This window comes from Vulpes vulpes, chromosome 15, assembly GCF_048418805.1.
Source record: "Vulpes vulpes isolate BD-2025 chromosome 15, VulVul3, whole genome shotgun sequence".
Classification (NCBI taxonomy): Eukaryota; Metazoa; Chordata; class Mammalia; order Carnivora; family Canidae; genus Vulpes; species Vulpes vulpes.
This window is the reverse complement of record NC_132794.1, coordinates 93,891,770-93,914,093: the sequence shown is the minus strand read 5'-3', so window position 1 is coordinate 93,914,093 and position 22,324 is coordinate 93,891,770. Positions and strand designations below refer to the sequence as shown.

General features: G+C 38.0%; 1 protein-coding gene across 2 annotated transcripts in view; it reads left to right on the top strand.

Moving 5' to 3' along the window:
• Positions 1-22,324, top strand: part of CFAP43 (cilia and flagella associated protein 43) — a 113,945-nt gene that overhangs the window by 32,133 nt on the left and 59,488 nt on the right. For both annotated transcript variants that reach the window (XM_025993333.2, XM_072739941.1), the window contains exons 10-14: positions 2,805-2,885; positions 6,215-6,363; positions 16,293-16,396; positions 20,080-20,220; positions 21,080-21,252. In XM_025993333.2, the coding sequence (XP_025849118.2) occupies positions 2,805-2,885; positions 6,215-6,363; positions 16,293-16,396; positions 20,080-20,220; positions 21,080-21,252 (648 nt within the window). The remainder of the gene's footprint in view (positions 1-2,804; positions 2,886-6,214; positions 6,364-16,292; positions 16,397-20,079; positions 20,221-21,079; positions 21,253-22,324) is intronic.

Below are 22,324 nucleotides of genomic sequence, written 5' to 3'. Positions count from 1 at the left end.
ATTCTTGAGGATGTGGGAGAAATGCCAATCCCTTCCATCATCAAATCTACTCCCCAGTTAGAATGACATAATTGTATTGTGACTTCATAGTAGTAAGCATCTGAAAACAGTCAAAGCAACTGAAATCTTAGGAGCCATCCTGTTTATATTCACCATCCAAGTTTTCCAAGCCAGATCTTTCAACATTCATTGCTAAAGAGTTACCAAAACTCATTAAACAATTAGTGTTTGCCCTCTTTCTGAGTGGTACAGACTCTCTGAGGATGAAAATGAAATACTGGCCATACTCAAATTCAATCTACTTTTGAAAAATAACCCACCTACTATATTCAGAAAATAAACTTTTTCCTGGTGTTTAATTGCTTACCTTTATTGATCTCAAGAAACATTTCATTTTTTATATGATTGATCAACAAATCCATTAAGATTTTGGGAGTCCTAGCAAAATATGTACAAGATTTATATGAGAAATTTACAAAACTAATGAAAGAAATAGAAGATCTAAATAAATAAGTATTGCATGTACATTGGAAATAGGACTCAATATTATAAAAGTGTTCTTTCCAACCTTACCTATAGATTCAATGCAATTTCAGTCAAAATCCTAGCAAGTTATTTTGTGTGTATCAATAAACTGATTCTAAAGTGTATACAGAGTGGCAAAACACTCAGAATTGCAAATATAATATTGAAGAACAAAGTATAGGACTAATACTACCCAATTTCAAAATTTATTACAAAGCTACAGTAATGAAGACAGTATGGTATTGGTAAAAGACTGGACAAATAGAAGAATGGAACAGAATAGAGAACCTAGAAGTAGATCCACACAAATATAGTTAACTGACCTTTGTCAAAGAGGCAAAAGCAATTCAATTGAGAAGGGACAGTCTTTTCAACAAATGGTTGCAGGAGCAACTAGACATCCACCTGCAGAATCATCATCATCATCACCATCACCATCACCATCATCACCATTTAGTCACAGATCTTACACCTTTATAAAAAAAATTAGCTCACATTGAATTACAGACCTAAATGTAAAATGAAAAACTAGAAAATTCCTAGAAAATGGCACAGGAGAAAAATCTAAGTGCCTCGGGTTTGGCAATGACTTTCTCGACACAACACAAAAACGTAATCTACAAGAGGAAAAATTGGTAAGTAGGATATCATTAAGATAAAAGACTTGTACTCTGGGAAAGACACCACTAAGAGACAGAAAATACAAGCCACAGATTGGGAGAAAAATCTTTGCAAAACATATATCTGATAAAGGACTGGTTTCCAAAATGGAAAAACAACCCTTAAAATTCAACAATAAGAAAATAACCAATCCCAGTTAAAAAAAAAAATGGGCGAAAGATCAAATATGTTGCCACAGAAAATATACAGATGGCAAATAAGTATATGAAAAGATGTTCGACATTATTCATCATTAGCGAATTGCAAATGAAAACAATGATATGACACCACACACATATTAGAATGCCTAAAATCTGAAACACTAGAATATCAAGTGCTAGCATAGATATGGAGCAACCAAAACCTTTAGTCAGTGCCTATAGGAATCAAAATGGTACAGCCTACTATGGAAGTTTGGCAGTTTCTCACAAACTAAATATACTCTTACCTTATGATTCAGCAATTGAGCTTCTTGGTATTTACTTAAATTAGTTGAAAATCTATGCCTCACACAGAAACCTGCACATGGATTTTTATAGCAGCTTTACTCAAAATTGCCAAAAGTTGGAAGTAACCACGATGTCCTTCAATAGGTAAATGGATAAACAAACCATGATATACCAATACAATGGAATATTATTCAGCACTAAGCATAAACTATCTATTAAACTATGAAAAGACATAGAATAGCCTTAAATGCATAACCTTAAATGAAAGAAGCCAATTTGAGAAAGCTGTATGATTTTCTCTATATATAGAATGTTATAACATTCTGGAAAAAGAAAAGCTATGTTAACAGTAAAAAGATCAGGGGTTGCCAGGGGTTCAGTGGGGGAAGGATGGAGGTGGAGCACAGAGAATTTTTAGGGCAGTGAAACTATTTGCTACGATACTGTGATGATGAATACATATCATACATTTGTCAAAACCTATAGAATGTATAACACAAAGAATGAGCCCTAATGTAAACTATGGGCTTTAGTCAATAATAATGTATCAATATTGGCTCATCAATTCTAATAAATGTACCACACTAATGCAAGATAATAATAGAGGAAATAATACGTGTAGGGGAGAAGGGTAAGGGCAATTCTGTACTTTCTGCTCAAACTTCCTGTAATACTAAAACTGCTCTTAAAAGCAAAGTCTGTCAGGGATGCTTGGGTGGCTCAGTCAGTTAAGTGTCCAACTCTTGATCTCAGCTCGGGTATTGATCTCAGGGTCTTGAGTTCAAGCCTCATGCTTTTCTTTTTTTAAAAAAGTGAAGTCTGTTAGTTAAAAAATATATATATAATTTCCTATTTTGAGCTTTATTCATTAAGCAATAATCCTGTTGAATTTCCAAGTAACTCAGTTATGTTACATGAAAAAAGTTTTATTTAATTTTTCTAATCCTAATTACTTATTATGTGTTATTTAAATTGTATAAAAGGTAATAGTTAATTTTTTTTTTCAAATCAGAAGTACTGACGTTGTCATTGTCATTATAACCCATATGGATAAAATGAAAATTTATATTAAATCATCAGAGTTATTGATATACTATAAGGAGATTTAGAACGTGCTTCCATAACAGAGTCCTACTTTCTATTGAGAGTTTTATCTTTTTTTTTTTATAGACACTCACACATTCAGGCGAAGTTTGCGTTTGGTGTATAGAAGATGGTACTTGTGCCGGCAAGATCTATCTGAATACTCCAGTAAGTGTGCCTTATAAATGGATTAAAATATTGAATTCTAATCCAATCCATGTTTTCATAATTATATGTCAATAGTCTATGAAAATACTTGTTACAGATGCCTATTGCATCTTTTTTTTTTTTTTTTTTTTGCCTATTGCATCTTTACCTTGTATATAAAACATTTCACAGCCCAGAGGGTGGAACATAACATACTAAATTGGTGTATAGGAAAGTTTTTCTGTTATGGCAGTTGTTTCTGAAGTTCTTGTGGTTTGTGTCTCACTCATGTTATAAGTTTGTTGTGGATTGGCAGGGTCTCTGCTCCACAGAGTCCCTCTCTCAGGGCCAGGCTGAAGGAGTCTCCACCAATGAATTGTTCCTCAATGCCACAGTACAGGATGGGACTACTAGAGAGTCTTGAACTAGGTGCTTTTACTCAGAAATGAATCACCCCCTTGGCCATAATTAGTTAAATGGTCCCTTCTAACCTCAAGGAGGTTAGTTAGAAATGAAAGAAAACTGTCACTCTAAACCAGCTTGAGCCAAAAATTAAGAAGTGGAGGTTATTGGCTTAATCAACTCTAACGTATAAGACTTGTCTGGCCTCAGCTGTGGTTCAGTCCAGCAACTCAAATGATATCACCAAGGATCTTGTTTTTATCTTTATGTTTATAGTTTCATCTTAGGCTTCTTTTAGTGGTCCCCAAATGCCACAGGTGTCAACCTCACAGATGTCAGACCATCAGGGAAGGTTTTCTTCCTCTGGTGGGAAGAGGAAGAGAAAAGAAGTTTCTCCTTTCCACAAAGCTAAATGTCTTAATAACATCCCAGAACTAATCATGGTGGATAGGGAAATGAGAAATGCTAATTGGCTTCAGCTCAGGCTTGAAAATGGGAGTCAGATCTGTTTCACTGAACTCCCAAAATAAAAGAGATGGTTTCTTAGTGGATATTCAAGGGATTTTCCAGAAGAAAGTTGTATGGATACTGGGTGGCAAACCACAATTGTTCACAACACTCACCACAAGGTGATACCATTATTTCTGCTATGTTCATAGTACATTTTACATAAAATAGTATTTTTTTAAATAGCATTTTTTAAAAAGGACCAAGAAACAATGGCAATTCTATTTCCCCCTTACATTATCATCATTTGATGTATTATACAGTTCTAGATGAGATAAGGATCTTGGTAGTAGAGATAGAAGTTGCAATCCTTCCTCTTTATAAAATTAAAATCTCAATTATAAAATAGGAAGAAATGTCATAACTCATATAAGAAAATTACAAGACACAAAAGATACACAACTCAATAGGTTATATAAAACTCAGCCAACTAGTAAACATAAAAATTCTTACCTGAAAAATTGAAATATGAGTAGACTACATGCTCTGGTGACAAGAGCTCAATGTGTTCATTTCTATTAAAACTACTAGAGCTAGAAGTGATCTTAAAGCTCATCTGATCCCATCTCCTTTTGCAGACAGGAGACATACAAAGGATTAACAACCCACCGAAGAGTCTCTGTAATCAGGATTTAACCTTGCTCTTCTTGGCTAAGGAGAGACATAGGCACTGTGAGAAGGTCTACTTTCTGTGCCAGAGAGATCTTCCCCTCATCTGAACAGAGGGGAGAGATTCAGACAGCTTTCACAGTTAATGACAAAGCTTCACTGAGCTCCAAACCAGGCATGGTATACTCGTGGTTCGACCTGAGTTGGGGGCAGTTGGTGATTTTTCCTCACTGGAGAACACTGCAGCCTTGTGGGGAACTGATAAGTGCACTGACCCAGCAATGCTGAGGCCAGATCTCCCTGCCTGTGCATGGGACTGTGTTCCCCACAAACATTTTAGGCAGTGGTCCTCAGAGAACTCTCAGATCTGTACACTAACAACTTCCTTTGGTGGTACTTGCTAAGGCACATAAGACCCCTCTAGATATTGCTATCTATGTTTAGCCTAGGCTACTATTATCCTGGAATAGAGAATGATTCCAACAGATTATTTTGAGAACACACACACACACACACACACACACACACACACACTGAGAGAGACCCCTGCCAAAAAAAAAATAAAAGAAAGAAAAAGAAAAACCCTCGCCATTTCATTTCCAGTTTCACACTGAGATACACTGAAGACTCAACCTTTTGAATTCACCTTTAGGGGCACCTGGGTGGCTCAGTCAGTCAAGCATCTAACTCATGATTTCAGCTCAGGTCATGATCTCAGGGTTATGAGATCAAGCCCCATGTCTGGCTCTGTGCTCAGCATGGAGTCTGCTTGAGATTCTCTCTCTCCCTCTGCCCTTCCCCCCTCTCAAAAATAAAAATAAAATAAATAAAATTCACCTTTAAAAATTAAGTAGAAACCTGCTCAGTTGGGCAACTATGCATTCTAATGAAAAAGGACACCTGAGCTCTCAGCTTCGTCACCGGCTATGGGATTCTGAGGCAAATTGCTATTTTTTTCTTGGCCTCCATTATTCTTTCCTCAAAATGATGATTTCCTAAGGTCTTTTCTATTTCTAATGTTCTATGATTTTATTCAAAACATAAAAGAATAATTAATAATTATTAATTAATTATAGATAATGAATACAAAAGAATAATTAATTATAGAAGAATGAATCTGATTACTTAAGTGTCATGAAAGCAAATTTATTCTCCTAGATATCATATTCTATAAATGATTGTGGGATAAGCAGGGATCTGTGATGCATGTCTTTGGTTATAAGAATAATTAATTATAGAGGAATGAATCTGATTACTTAAGTGTCATGAAAGCAAATTTATTCTCCTAGATATCATATTCTACAAATGATTGTGGGATAAGCAGGGATCTGTGATGCATGTCTTTGGTTACAGAATACACAGTGTGGTAATATGATTATTTTCTTGTCTTCCTCCATTGTACCAGCATCCCAGGATCTACCATAATCCAACAGATGAATGCTGATTTTTAAAAATCACTAACATTCTGTAAAGATGTCCAAAAGATGCTAGGGATGTATTTTAAAATTATTTTATTTTTAAATTATTGTTGGTATATGATCATTTCATAATAATTTGGGGACAAAAATGAAGCCATGGTTTAAAGCTCAAGAAATCTCTTTATATTTTTATGATTCTAACATTAGGATAAAAGAATAACAAGTACTGATTCCTGTGACTCATGCAATCGGTTAACTCAGGAATGCCACATGTCTAATTTGTAATACTACATAACACACGTCACTCTCCACACTCAGAGGGCTTTTCAACTAAATTGTAGATTCTTACACATAGTAGGGCAGGCTTTGTGTTCTGGCACAGTGCAGTGAAGCATCTGGGGTTGTTTTAAACAGGCAACAGTTCTGGCTTGCTCTCCTTCCTCCCTCTCTGTGGCTGTGGGCACCATGGGGGGCTCCATCCACTTCCTTGATGTCAGAGATGCTGAGGCCCCTAAAGCAATTTACAAGGCCCTCCCATCTGAATGGTCTGTGCAGCACCTCCTGTAAGTATTCTCTGCTTCTGGCAGCCACATTGTCAGGCCTGTCTGTTGAAAATTCCAGTGAAGCCATAATTTCTTTTGTTTTTTTTTTTTTTTAATATTTATTTAGTCACTTGAGAGAGAGGGAGAAAGAGGAGGGTGGAGGGGCAGAGGGAGGGAGGGAGAAAGTCTTAAGCAGATTCTGTGCTGAGCATGGAGCCCAACGTGGGGCTCGATCCTACAACCCCAAGATCACAACCTGCGCTGAAACTCAAGAGTCAGATGCTCAACCGACAGTGCCACCCAGATGCCCCAAGCCATAATTTTTTTTCAATTCAAATTTTACATGTTTTGTTTTGAAAATCAACACGTTGACGCAGTTCAGAGTCAAGGGGTGTATAGTGACAAGTCTCCCACTATTGTCCTCAAACACCCAGTTCTCCTCTCTGGAGGCAGCCTGTTCCCAATTCGGCATGTCTTCTATCCATAAATAAGCAAAATATTCTATCCATAATAAGCAGATATTCTATCCATAAATAAGCAAAAATGTAAATCCTTTCTTTTACCTTCACAAATAACTATCAAGCACTGGGAATGTGCTTTTTACTTTGTTGTATTAACCTTAGAGATGGAGGCTCTTATTGTCTCCGTTACAGAACAGGGAGATGAAGCACAAAATATTAAAATAATTTTCCTCATGTTAGTACATGGTAGTAAATGGCAATATCAGGAGCTGAACCCAAGCAGTTGGTCCAGAATCACTGCTTTTGCCTTTATTTTATTCTTTCAAGTTTTTGTTTAAATGCCTTTGCTTTTATTTATTTTTAGAGATTTATTTATTTATTCATGAGAGGGAGAGAGGCAGAGACATAGGCAGAGAGAGAAGCAGGATCCTCGCAGGGAGCCTGATGCGGGACTCAATCCCTAGACCCAGGATCACACCCTGAGCCAAAGGCAGATGCTCAGCTGCTGAGCCACCCAGGCGTCCCTTTGCTTTTAAATAGCAAACCACATACAATGTTCCACATTTCATTTTTTTCTCACCTAATGGTATATCTTGGACAATGTTCTCTATTCACACATAAAGACCTTTTTACTCTGTTTTACGGCTACATAGTAAGTATTCCATTATATGAATATACTACCATTGTTAATTTTTAAATTTTAATTACAATATTGTTAACATAGTGTTATATTAGTTGCAGGTGTACAATATAGTGATCAATAATTCTATTATACATTAGTCAGTGCTCACCATGATAATTGTGCTCTTTAATCCCCATCACCTGATTCCCCATCCCCATCCCATCTGGTCACCATCAGTTCATTCTCTATTGTTAAGAGTGTTTCTTGATTTGTCTCTCTCTCTCTCTTTTTCCTTTGCTCATTTGCTTTGTTTCTTAAATTCCACATATAAGTGGAATCATACAATAATTGTCTTCTTTTGCTTAGTATTATACCCCCCAGCTCCATCCATGTTTTTGCAAATGGCAAGATTTCATTTTTTTATGACTGATATTCCATTGCATGTAAAAATACCACATCTTCTTTATCCACTCATCTGTTGATGGTACTTGGGCTGCTTCCATAATTTACTTATTGTAGATAATCCTGCGATAAACGTAGGGATACCTGTATCCCTTTAAATTTGTGTTTTTGTATTTTGGGGATAAATACCCAATATATCATCATTTTTAAAAGATTGTATTGACGGGCATTTAGACAATTTCATTTTTTTTTACATTTGTTTTTAAGTTCGATTTGCCAACATATAGTATAACACCCAGTGCTCATCCCATCAAGTGCCCTCCTCAGTACCCATCACCGAGTTACCCTATTCCCCGCCCACGTACCCTTCTGCAACCCTTTGTTTGTTTCTCAGAGTTAGGAGTCTCTCATGGTTTGTCTTCCACTCATTTTTTTCTCACTCATTCCCCCTCCTTTCCCTTACAATACCTTTCACTATTTCCTATATTCCACATATGAGTGGAACCATATGATGATTGTCCTTCTCCGGTTGACTTACTTCACTCAGCATAATACCCTCCACTTCCACCAACATCGAAGTGAATGGTGGGTATTCGTCCTTTCTGATGGCTGAATACTATTCCGTTGTATATATATACCAATCTTCTTTATCCATTCACCTGTCGAAGGACATCATGGTTCCTTCCACAGTTTGGCTATTGTGGACATTGCTGCTATGAACATTGGGGTGCAGGTGTTCGACATTTCACTTCATTTGTATCTTTGGGGGTAAATCCCCAGTAGTGCAATTGCTGTGTCATAGGGCAGCTCTATTTTTAACTTCTTGAGGAAACTCCACACAGTTTTTCAGAGTGGCTGTACCAGTTTGCATCCCCACCAACAGTGCAAGAGGGTTCCCCCTTCTCTTCTTCCTCTCCAACATTTGTTATTTCCTGTCTTGTTAATTTTTGCCATTCTCACTTGTGTGAGGTGGTATCTCATTGTGGTTTTGATTTGTATTTCCCTGATGGCCAGTGATACGGAGCATTTTCTCATGTGCTTGTTGGCCATGTCTATGTCTTCTTTGGAGAAATCTCTGTCCATGTCTCATGCCCATTTCATAATTGGATTTTTTGTTTCTTGGGTGTTGAGTTTAACAAGTTCTTTATAGATCTTGGATACTAGTCCTTTATCTGATATGTTATTTGCAAATATCTTCTCCCATTCTGTAGTTGTCTTTTGTTGACTGTTTCTTTTGCTGTGCAGAAGCTTTTTATCTTGATTAAGTCTCAATAATTCATTTTTTTCTTTTGTTTCCCTTGCCTTCAGAGATGTATCTTGCAAGAGGTTGCTGTGGCCAAGTTCAAAAAGGGTGTTGGCTGTGTTCTCCTCTAGGATTTTGATGGATTCCTGTCTCACATTTAGATCTTTCAACCATTTTGAGTTTATTTTTGTGTATGGTGTAAGAGAATGGTCTAGTTTCATTCTTCTGCATGTGGCTGTCCAATTTTCCCAGCACCATTTATTGAAGAGACTGTCCTTTTTTAAAATTTTCTTTATTTATTCATGAGAGAGAGAGAGAGAGAGAGAGGCAGAGACACGGGTAGAGGGAGAAGCAGGCTCCACGCAGGGAGCCCAATGTGGGACTCGATCCTGGGACTCCAGGACCACGCCCTAGGCCCAAGGCAGGCTCTAAAACGCTGAGCCACCCAGGGATCCCCTGAGACTGTCCTTTTTCCAATGGATAGTCTTTCTTGCTTTGTTGAATATTAGTTGACCATGGAGTTGAGGGGCCATTTCTGGGTTCTCTATTCTGTTCCATTGATCTACGTGTCTGTTTTTGTGTCAGCACCACACTGTCTTGATGATCACTGCTTTGTAATACAGCTTGAAATACAGCATTGTGATGCCCCCAGCTTTGGCTTTCTTTTTCAATATTCCCCTGGCTTTTCAGCGTTTTTTCTGATTCCATACAAATCTTAAGATTATTTGTTCCAACTCTGTGAAGAAAGTCCATGGTATTTTGATAGGGATTGCATTGAATGTGTAAATTGCCCTGGATAGCGTAGACATTTTCACAATATTTATTCTTCCAATCCATGAGAATGGAACGTTTTCCCATCTCTTTGCATCTTCCTCAACTTCTTTCAGAAGTGTTCTGTAGTTTTCAGGGTATAGATCCTTTACCTCTTTGGTTAAGTTTATTCTAGGTATCTTATGCTTTTGGGCGTGATTGTAAATGGGATTGATTCCTTAATTTCTCTTTCCTCAGTCTCATTGTTAGTGTATATAAATGCTACTGATTTCTGTGCATTGGTTTTGTATTTTGCCACATTGCTGAATTGCTGTATGAGTTCTTGCAATCTTGGGGTGGAGTCTTTTGGGTTTTCTATATACAGTATCATGTCATCTGCAAAGAGGGAGAATTTGACTTCTTTGCCAATTTGAATGCCTTCTATTTCTTTTTGTTGTCTGATTGCTGAGGCTAGGACTTCTAGTACTTTGTTGAATAACAGCCATGAGAGTGGACATCCCTGTCATGTTCCTGATCTTAGGAGAAAGGCTCTCAGTTTTTCCCCATTGAGAATGATATTCACTGTGGGCTTTTCATATATGGCTTATAAAATATTAAGGAATGTTCCCTGTATCCCTACACTTTGAAGACTTTTAATCAGGAATGGATAGTGTATTTTGTCAAATGCTTTCTCTGCATCTATTGAGAGGATCATATGGTTCTTGTTTTTTCTCTTGTTGATGTGATCCATTACGTTGATCGTTTTACAAGTGTTGAACCATCCTTGCATTCCAGGGATAAATCCCACCTGGTCATGGTGAATAATTCTCTTAATGTATTGTTGGATCCTATTAGTATCTTGGTGAGAAATTTTGCATACATGTTCATCAGGATATTGATCTATAATTCTCCTTTTTGGTGGGGTCTTTGTCTGGTTTTGGAATCAAGGTAATGCTGGCCTCATAAAACGAGTTTGGAAGTATTCCCTCCCTTTCTATCCTTTGAAACAGCTTTAGTAGAATAGGTATTATTTCTTCTTTAAACATTTGATAGAACTCCCCTGAGAAGCCATCTTTCCCTGGACTTTTGTGTCTTGGGAGGTTTTTGATGACTGCTTCAATTTCCTCGCTGGTTACTGGCCTGTTCAGGTTTTCTATTTCTTCCTGTTCCAGTTTTGGTAATTTGTGGTTTTCTAGAAATACATCCATTTCTTCTAAATTGTCTAATCTGTTGGCATATAGCTGCTCATAATACGTTTCTAAAATCGTTTGTATTTCCTTGGTATTGGTTGTGATCTCTCCTCTTTCATTTGTGATTTTATTAATTTATTTTTTTCTTTTTAATAAGGTTGGCTAGGGGTTTCTCTATCTTATTAATTCTTTTAAAGAACCAGCTCCTGGTTTTGTTGATCTACAGCTCCTCTGGTCTCTATTTCATTGAGTTCTGCTCAAATCTTTATTATCTCTCTTCTTATGCTTGGTGTAAGATTTACTTGCTATTCTTTCTCTAATTCCTTTAAGTGCAAGGTTAGCTTGTGTGTTTGAGTTTTTTTCTAATTTTTTGAGGGAGGCTTATATTGCAATGTATTTCCCTCTTAGGACAACTTTTGCTGTATCCCAAAGATTTTGAAGTTTTATCTTCATTTTCATTAGTTTCCATGAATCATTTTAATTCTTCTCTAATTTCCTGGTTGATCCATTCATCCTCTAGTAGGATGCTCTTTAACCTCTATCTGTTTGAGTTTCTTCCAAATTTCTTCTTGTGATTGACTTCTAGTTTCAAAGTATTGTGGTCTGAAAATATTCAGGGGACAATCCCAATCTTTTGGTATTGGTTGAGACCTGATTTGTGACCCAGTATGTGGTCTATTCTGGAGAAAGTTCCATGTGCATTTGAGAAGAATGTGTATTCAGTTGCATTCAGATGGAATGTTCTGTACATATCTGTGAAATCTATTTGGTGCAGTGTATCATTTAGGGCCCTTGTTTCTTTGGTGATGTTCTGCTTAGAGTATCTGTCATTTGCTGAAAGGACTTTGTTGAAGTTTCCTACTATTAGTGTATTATTATCTAAGTATCTTTTTACTTTGGTCATTAATTGATTGATATACTTGGAGGCTCCCACATTAGGGACATAAATATTCATGATTGTTAGGTCTTCTTGTTGGATAGACCCTTTAAGCATGATATAGTGTCCTTCTTCATCTCTTACTACAGTATTTGGTATAAATTCTAATTTATCTGATATGAGGATTGCTACCCCAGCTTTCTTTTGAGGACCATTTGAATGGTAAATGATTCTCCATCCCTTCATTTTCAGGCTGGAGGTGTCCTTAGGTCTATAATGAGTCTCTTGTAGACAGCATATAGACGAGTCTTGCTTTTTTTATTCAATACAATACCCTGCGTCTTTTGATGGGATCATTTAACCCATTCACATTCAGAGTTACCATTGAAAGATATGAATTTAGTGTCATTCATTGTATTACCTATTCAGTCCCTGTTTTTGTGGATTGTTTCTTTGGGCTCCCTCTTTCTTTTACAGGGTCCCCCTTAATATTTCTTGCAGAGCCAGTTTGGTGGTCATATAGTCTTCATTTTCTGCCCATCCTGGAAGCTCTTTATCTCTCATTCTATTCTGAATGACAGCCTTGCAGGATAAAGTATTCTTGGCTGCATTTTCCTCTCATTTAGTATATATTATATATATGTAGAATATATCATGACAGCCATTTCTGGCCTGCCAGGTCTCTGTGGAGAGATCTGCTGTTAATCTGATATTTCTCCCCATGTAAGTTAAGAATCTCTTATCTCAAGCTGCTTTAAGAATTTTCATTTTATCTTTGAAATTTGCAAGTTTCACTATTAAATGTCGAGGTATTAAGTGGCTTTTATTGATTTTTTGGGGAGGGTCCTCTCTATCTCTTGGATACAAATGCCTGTTTCCTTCTCTAGATTTGGGAAGTTATCAGCTATGATTTGTTCAAATATACTTGTGGTCCTCTCTCTCTCAGTCTCTTCTGGAATCCCAATTAGACATATATTCTTCCTTTTCAAGCTATCATTTATTTCCTAAGCCTTTCCTCATGGGCTCTTCATTGTTTTTTCTCTTTTTTCCTCAGCTTCCTTCCTTACCATCAACTTGTCTTCTATGTTACTCAGTCTCTCTTCCACCTCATTAACCCTAGCAGTTAGAGCATACAGTTTGGATAGTATTTCGTTTAATCTATTTTTAATTAGAGCCTGATTAGATCTCAATTCTGTAGTAACGAAGTCTCTAGATTCCTTTACACTTTTTTCCAGAGCCCCCAGTAGCTTTATAATTGTATTTATGAATTGAATTTCTGACATTGTATTTAAACCCAAATTCTGTAACTCTGTGGCAGAGAGTATTGTTTCCAGTTCTTTCTTTTGTGGTAAATTCTTCCTTCTAGTGCAGATTGGCTGTATGAGCAGGCTGAGTCAAAAATATCAACCACACACACACACAAAAATCAACCACAACCTAAGTAAAATACACCCTACGTGATTCTGAAGAGGTCAGAGACCAGAAAATAAAAGAAAAAGAACAGAACAAAATAAAAGGGCCACTACAGTGAAAAACAAATTTCAAAACAAAGGAGTAAAAATAAAAAGCCAAAAACAAAGAATAAAAAAAAAAAAAAGAAAAGAGGAAAAAAAGGGGGGAGAGGAGGATGGTGGTGGTGAGGAAGTGGTAGTGGAGAGAGAATGTAGTCTACCTGAGGGGACCTAGAGGGTGATCCTCTTGGTTCTGAGTGTATTTTGTACTGTATGTTAGAAGATGCTCAATCCCAAATTTATATAAACCAAATACTTATGTAAAGCCCAACACGGACCACAAAAACATAAACAAGATAAAAGAAGGGGGCAGAATGGGAAGGAAGAGAGAATTTAATCTCACAGAATGAACCAACACGGTATTCTATTTGGTTCTGTGTATATTTTGGTCGTGTGTTAGAAGGTACTAACTTCCACCATTGTAAAACAAAACGAGGCAAAAAACAAACAAACAAACAAACAAACAAACCCATATCTCGTATATCTACCAAAATTAAATTGTATACATTGAAGGGAATTCAGAAGTGAAAAATATATCTAAGACATGTAATTGTAGAAATATGAAGGTCAAAAAGGAAAAAACTTAAAAATGAAGAGTTGGTAAAATATTGTAGTTAAGGTGGGAAAAGAGAAAAAAATATTGGAAATTTTTAGTCTGATATAAAAATGAGTTGTAATGGAAAAAGAAAAAAAAAAAAGGACCCTCTTGTTCTATATATTATTTTCCCTCAGTCCTGGCGCTTTCCAGTGCTGCTTGTTCAGTAAACTTGCTTTTCCCTTGTACTTCCAGCAGTTCTTATTGGGGAGGGGTCTGCTGTGCTGATTCTCATGTGTCTGTGCCTGGGTAGAGATGCCCTGTTCCCTCACCAGGTGCTGGGCTCAGTGGGAGCTGTTTACTCCATGAGGCCTCTGTTCCACAGAGGCCCCACCTCTCCCAGGCACACAGTGAAACAAAGAAGAAAAACAATAATGGCAGTGGCCAGATTTCCAGCTCTGGAGTCAAGCTCCCTGTGGTAACTAACTGCAGTCTCCCAGTCCGCACTGACCTAGATGCTCCTGAGGCTGGCATGGGTGCACTGATCTTCACAGGTTGTGGGGTGCCCAGCAGCAGGAGAATTCTCACTTTCCTGTGCACTCTCCACTTCTGCCTGTCCCAGGGGGCATGGAGGATCACTGGCTTTGTCCCCTTGGGTGCCCTGGGATCCGGGGCCCTGGGCCACTGGACCTGCGCTCCCAGGGGCCGCTTCTCCTGAAGGGAATGGAGTACAGCCACCTCCATCTGTTGCTGGCCTCTAGTTTATAAAGGCCTCTCCAGAGCTGGGCCGCATAACCCACTGGCTTCTCGCAAATGCCCCAGAGGGTTGCAGCACTCTAGCCCTTTACCGATATTAAATCACGGTTTGCAGTGAACTCCCCCCACCCCCGCCCCGTGGGGCCCCTCTTATAGTGACTCTAGGAATCTTTAGGCTTCACTGCCCCTCCTGCAATTCTGCCCAATTTCCCTGATAAGCACTTTTCCATCAGAGAAAACTCCGGAGTGGATTTTTAAAGTTCCCGCTTCTCCGTGGCTGGGTTTTTGTGCCCTGGAGGCTTTCGAGGCTCTGCTCTAGCCCTGCTAGTGGCAGTTCTCCTCCCCCACTTTATTATTTTTTTTCCACCTTCCTACTTTGTTAGAAGTGAAAATTTTTCTCTCTGTAGCATTCTAGCTGTTCTTTCTTTAAATCTCAGGTCAAATTCATAGGTGTTCAGGATGTTTCGAAAGTTATATAGGTAAGTCTGTGGGACCAGATGAGTTGAGGACCCCTCCTCTTCCACCATCTTGCCCCTCTCCTGATTTCAAATCTTTTGAAATAATACTTTTTAGAAGACAGCATAAAGACATTGGATTTAGACTTGTATATTGCTATTATTTTTCTCTTTTGTTAATTGATCATAATAGTAAGCATTATCAGAACTGACATTTGTGCCCTGCTTTCCAGTTTGAGGTGCTGTCATACATTGTAGCTTATTGAATGTGATCCTCACTATCCTGTCAGAAAGTTATTATGCTTGTCCCTGTTCAACAAATGAGAGAATACAGGTTCAGAGAAGTTAAGAGAAGCCTTTGGAGGATTGCCCAGCTCATGCCTGGAGGAGCCAGGTTTCCACCATCATGTTGTTCCTGCAAGTGGCCCCCTCCTGCACAGGAGAAGAGGATCCCTCACTTCCCTCCATCTACATGTTTGCTGCCTCCTTTTTCTCAGATCCTCTTCTCTTATTTTAATTTGTTTCTTCCTATTTTTCTACTTTGATGAAGGTGCGGAAAAATTTCACTGCATTTGTCCTCCTCCTGGGGGGCACTAGTACTGAAGAGTGCTTTGATGTGGCACTGATCACTAGTGTGAGAATTGTTTACTTCCCCCAGAAATACCAAGAAGGCTCTGCTGTCATAGTTCATTCACTTCTGATGAACTTACCCAGTGCTACTGCATCTTCTTGACTATGCACTTAGAAGCTGCAATTTGAAAATAGCATTAACCTAGAATGTCATGATTGCATTGCTATGTCATCACTTGGCTTTTTTATAAGATAGGATAATATTAAAAGTCACCAACTAGGGGCACCTGGGTGGCTCAGTGGTTGAGTGTCTGCCTTTGGCTTGGACCATATTCCAAGGTCCAGGGATCAAGTACTGCATCAGGCTGCCCACAGGGAGCATGCTTCTCCCTCTGCCCGTGTCTCTGCCTCTCTCTCTGTATCTCTCATGAAAAAATAACTAAAATCTTTTTTTAAAAAATGTTACAAACTATAAGAATGACTGGTTTTGAGTACATCTCCACACTGCCATTTATTAAATTTGTTTACCATCTTAGTGAAACAAGCAAAATCTGATTCTCAGATTTCTTCTTCTCTAGCTATGACCAGCAAGGAATATATCTATTAGTTGGAACATCAGGAGGCTACATCTTTATTATCAATGCGAGTCCATCAAGTTTGTTTCAGGTCCTTGGATTCACAGGTACTACATGGAAAGCTTATTAATATGAAATATTGGTCACTTCATCCTAAAGAATTTAAGGTTGTGGAAATGGGGCTAATTTGTGGTTTACCTTCTAAAAGAGAGACATTTAAATAACTGCAGAAGTTGCATAGGAGAATGCCTACATCATATTTTAAAGGGTTTTTGGTATACCTTCTTGGTATATAGTTGATGTTAAATAAACTTTTTTAACTAAATTAATGAATTTAGATATTTCTAATGTTAGACATTGTATATAGTGTATTTATGCATATTGTATACATTATATACTATATAATTTATGTGCATATTCTATATATTATATATAATGCTATATATTTCTAAAAATTCGGTTGTTTTATCCTTGAAACATATTTTAGAATATTTTATCTCGGGGCACTTGGGTGGTTCAGTGGTTGAGTATCTACCTTCGGGTCAGGTCATGATCCTGGGGTCTTGGGATTGATTTCTGCATCAGGCTCCCTACAGGGAGCCTGCTTCTCCCTCTGCCTATGTCTCTGCCTGTCTCTGTGTCTCTCATGAATATATAAATAAAAATCTTTTAAAAATATTTTATCTCTATTTAATAAAGATATCTAAAGAAAGTTTTATTACATGTATCTTTAATATTTCCTTTTTAAGCAAAATGATATCCAGGTTTTTCAGTAATGCGATACCCATGCCCAGGTAAACCACAGAACTGGAAGGTGAAGTAACACTTATATGATAAATAGTAAGAACTAATACTTTTCTTTCTGGCTTAAGGACCAAATATATATGTAAATTTTCCCCCAAAACATATTTTTAAATTTATTCATTGACTTTTTAAAATTAGTGAGTGACTACTAGGTGTAAAATGCTGAACCTAGGCCAGTGAGAGGCATGGAAAGTTCAAAAAGACAGTTTAGTGGTGGAGGAATAAGTAGAGTGCTGTGTGGTCTCAGAGGAAGAAGCAATTAATTCTCCCAGGTGCAAGGAAAGGAGCGGAGGTAGAGAGGGCACAGGTAAGGAGGTACAGAGGATTGGGAGAGAGTTCTCTGAGGGTGTAAATATTGGAGGATGGGACATATTAGTATTCTAGCTCAAGATAAAAGACTGACAATCGGAGAAGGACAAACACTATATGATCTCATTCATTTGGGGAATATAAAAAATAGTGAAAGGGAATAAAGGGGAAAGGAGAAAAAATGAGTGGGAAATATCAGAAAGGGAGACAGAACATGAGAGACTTCTAACTCTGGGAAATGAACTAGGGTTGGTGGAAGGGGAGGTGGGCGGGGGGTGGGGGTGACTGGGTGACAGGCACTGAGGTGGGCACTTGACGGGATGAGCACTGGGTGTTATTCTATATGTTGGCAAATTGAACACCAATAAAAAATAAATTTATGAATAAAAAAAGATAAAAGACTGAGCAAAGGCACTTAGAATGGCAGGAAGTCCGGTATAATAGGTAAACAGAAGAGTTTACTAGATGATGATCATGGCAATGAAGTCTGAAAGAAGATGAGGGTCTTGAATGTAATTCCAAGGAGTCTGGACTTTTTTCCTGTGGGTAATGGGACACCATCAGAAGTTTTCAAGATGAGACAGGTATGACTTGACTTGGATTTTAGAGGGTGACTCTGCTATTAGTGTGAAGGATGGAGCTGAAAGGCAAGAGTATGGAATAAAAACGATGAGTAAGGGAATAATTATAGTAGCTCAGGCAAGAGATTATATTAATCATAGCAACAGCCAATATTTATTGAGGGATTCCTTGCCCTGTGATAGTGTCCTAAGAATTTGGTGTGTGTTAATTCATTTAACCCTCATAGACAAATTTTATGAGGTAGAGACTATTACTATCCCAATTTATAGAGGAGGTAGTTGAGGCTCAGTGAGATTAAATACTGGTTCCCAGTCATGTAGCTAGGTAGTGATGGAGCCAAGACTCAAACTCAGGAAGTCTATCCTCAGGCTTATGCTCTTATCCACAATGTACACACGATACAGCAGCCCCAGAAAGAGGAAGGAGGGGACAGCTCTGCATGATGGAATTGATAGGACTTGGTATTACATTAGATGTGAGAGGTGAGGATCAGCAGTGACTCCAAAATTTTTAGTCCAGATGGTGGAAGTTCACAATTTCATCAAATGAAGGATACACTCAAGACAAAAGGAAATTAAAGAAGTTGAGGGATAGTGTGAGCTGATGAGCTCTGTAGAATTGAAGCTAATATGCTCTTTAGTTGGGGGATATTAGGTAATATTTGAAGATTTATAGTTCAAGTCAATGATAGAATTCTGATCTTGAAATTATGGAAGCTGATGAAATGGCTTAAGAACACAGAGCAAAAGCAAATCTAATTGCTTAATGAGGCCAAACAAGCAAGCTAAATATAGAAATTTGAAGGCATGGAGCATAGTAGGACCTATGGCTTATCTCAGAGTGGAAGCACATCCTGCCTGAATATTCCATTTTTTAATATATCTGGTCAGTCATAGTGTGGGATGGGAAAAGCAACTTCCACTGAAGTTATGGACAGAGGAAGATGATGCAGTAAAGCAAACAGGACAAGCCTCGGTAATGAGAGCACTGGAGTGGAGTCACCCACTCCAGAAAGATAAGTGTGTGGACTGGCACAAACTTGAGTGTGAGTACAGTGAGGGCTGGAATGAGGCCCTCATGCATGTGCCCATTAGCAGGTGACTTTTGGGAGAGCTGCTTCCTTGGAGCAGAATGACAAAGAGGTTAGGGAGGGGGTGGCGGTTAGGAAGTGAAGTCAATAAGTAGCAATTCTTCTTTTAAGAAGTTTGCAGCAGAGAAAAGAGAATTGGCATAGATGGCAACCATGTTGGGAAAGCAGGGTTGCAGCAAGGTCTCAATTTGAAGACTGGGGAGTCTTGAGTGCTGAATAGAAGAAACCATAAAAGACACAAGAAGATAAAATGAGGTCCTTGAGAGCACATGGTCTAATAGGAGATTGGTGGTATGGACTCAAAATCAGAGATACAAAGGATTGCATTTTGTTCATACAAAAATGTTTTCTGAAAAAGAACATTGAGGTCCACTTTGTATCAGATGTCTTTGGTCTTCTTTGTTATGTCAGAGGATAAATGATCAGCTGAACACCTAAGGGGAGGGACTGATAAAGTGGACACATACAGAGCAGCCCCTGTGGAAAGGGGGAGTAGTGACTCTGGAAAGAACCAAAGGTGTGTGAAGGTATGGCACGTTTCAGAGGCCTGATTTCCAGAGGAGCAAACTCATCAAGTCATGGGCATTTCCACCACCCCTGCAATACCTTGACTACAGATTCAAAGAACACTGATTTCTGAGTTGATCCAGTAACAGGAGTGGATGAATAAGCCAGAGCAGAGCATCAAGGGGCTGGAGCATGCAGGTGCTCCTGAGTGGGGTGAACATGGCAGATTCCAGAGGCTTCCCTAACAGGGAAAGAAGCTGAGCCCAACTGAGCTGGCTTGCATCTGCCAACCCAGATACCTAATCACAGTAGTCCCTCATCATTTATCAAAAATGTCCCCATCACTCATATTTAAAGGTCACTTTCAATATGCAATAAATAAATTGAAATTGAAAGATTTAGTGAAGGCAATTCTATAATGTGGTATCTTATTTGGGAAGATAAAAGATTCTTTAAACTTGTGAATGACCATTTATAATGATTTCCATTTGCTTTCAGAGGTGGGCAAAGACATTTTACAAATATCCACAGTGTCTCTTTTGGAAACAGATATAGTAGAAGTGATGGCGCTTTCCCCACTTACAGAAACAGGAAGAAGCAGATTGGACATATTTACTCTGCCTAAAATACTACCACAAGGTAAAGAAAAATCAAGCAGCCAATTCTGTGCTGGTCCCAGATGAGTAGTTACTTAGCTTGCTTTCTTTTTTATCCCCTAGTGATTGCATTTTTCCCCCCTCAATATGTGAAGAGGTAAAAGGGCCATCTTTTGTGCTTACAAAGTAAAACTGATATGTACTCGCTTCGGCAGCACATATACAAGTGAAACTGATGTAGCTGCTAACCAATATGCAATGTGGACCTCTAGGTCTTGTCATTCATATGAACCTATCTTATTACCTCTAGGCCTTGTCATTCATATTATTTTATTACCAGAGAAGAGAAATAGGATCAACTGGCACTTTAATCAGACTGATTTGTCATTTCATAATATCTCTTGTTTTGTAGCTTCAAATATACATAGTTAACTTCAGACAGGTTACTGTGCAGTTACTTTCACTGATAAAATTGTAAAGAAAGCTTTTTGGATAAAGCGATCTGATAAAATAGACACTTTGTTTTAAATAACAAATATATTTGAGTAGCTAGTTTACAAATACATAATTAGAGTATAAGAGAGCTGAAAATCTCCAAGTACTCTTGTGTCTTAATTAAGAATCTCTAGACCAGCATGAGTATCTTTTAATATGTCTCTACTTAATTGATTAATTTAACCAAGGCCTTATAAAGGATATTTTATGTGCTGTCAGTGATTTAATACTCAAGTAGTTCTAATGAAGCTATGTTGTTTTTGAATCATTTTTATCCTCTAAATGGCTTCTGCATTATTAATCAAGCATTTAAATTTTTACTTCATTTTTCATAGTTATGCATAATGATTAAAAAATAAAATCAATATACAGTGCAAATGATCTTTCCTCTCCTCCAAATCTTACAGTTTCTGCAAGCTTTACAGATGAAAGAGGGAGGCTGAAAGATGAACTAATTCACAAGTTCCGGTATGAGATAGAACATACCCTGTCCTCTGCCGTCTTGGACTTTCAAAGTCACCAAATATATGGCTTCTGTAACCAAGTGCCATACATCTGCAGCTACCTTATTCCTCAACAAGTATGCCAAAACTTAAGTGTGCTATTATATATCTTAGAAATCAAGATTCACACACTGTATTAATTAGACAAGATCCAAGCTTTAACATTATAGTCCAGTTAACAAATGGCTTTATTATAGTAACATAATTCTCTTGAATTAGATACATTATTAGCATTATTTGTTAATCCATGATAAATACTAAACACATTTGAGCACCATACTTGTGCTACATATGTCATACTTGTTAGATAAACAAACATGCAGGTAACACAATTATTTTAGTGCCTTTAACAACAAAGTAGCCTTAGAACATCTATTCCATAGGTGTCAGGCGCTACAGGGTGGCTGGATTTGGTGGAACTTTGCATCTGAGTCATAAGCAAAATTGCACAAAATAGATAAACTACATCTCTGTCATCCTTGTATCATACTCTTTTCAAACATCTCTCAGTATCATACCACTCCTGCTACACACACAGGCCCAGATTATCTACCACCCTTCCTTCTAAACCCTCCTCTCCCAGGGTAGCCAATGTCAGCAAAGTATGAGACAGAAATTCCAAGAAAGAAGAAATATTTGTGGCAAAGAGAATTCAAGGAAAGCTTCATGAAGGAAGTAATACTTGAACTGGCCTTTGAAAAATAGGTCAGATTTAGATGTGGAGAAATATGTGTACAATCTTAGTGGGGGTAAGGGCAGTTTGCTGAGGTAGAGAAGGGACAGGACTGGTGGAAATAAAAGGGGAGAAGGCATTCCAAACAAAAGTTATGGCATGTGTAGGGACTGGAGGTGGGAGTGCATGAGGGAATACTGACTCATTTAATTGGACTTAAGCATAGGGGTATGTGAAAAGAATTAGTAATAGATAAAGATTGTCAGGGGCATCTATCTGGGTGATTCAGTTGGTTAAGTGTCTGTCATCAGTTTAAGTCATGATCTTGGGATCCTGGGATGGGACCCCATGGCAGGTCCCCTGCTCAGTGGGGAGTCTCCTTCTCCTTCTCCCTCTGCCCCTTCCCCCTGTTCCTGTACTCACTCTCTCAAATAAATAGATAAAATCTTTAAAAAAAACAAAGATTGTTAGTGTAG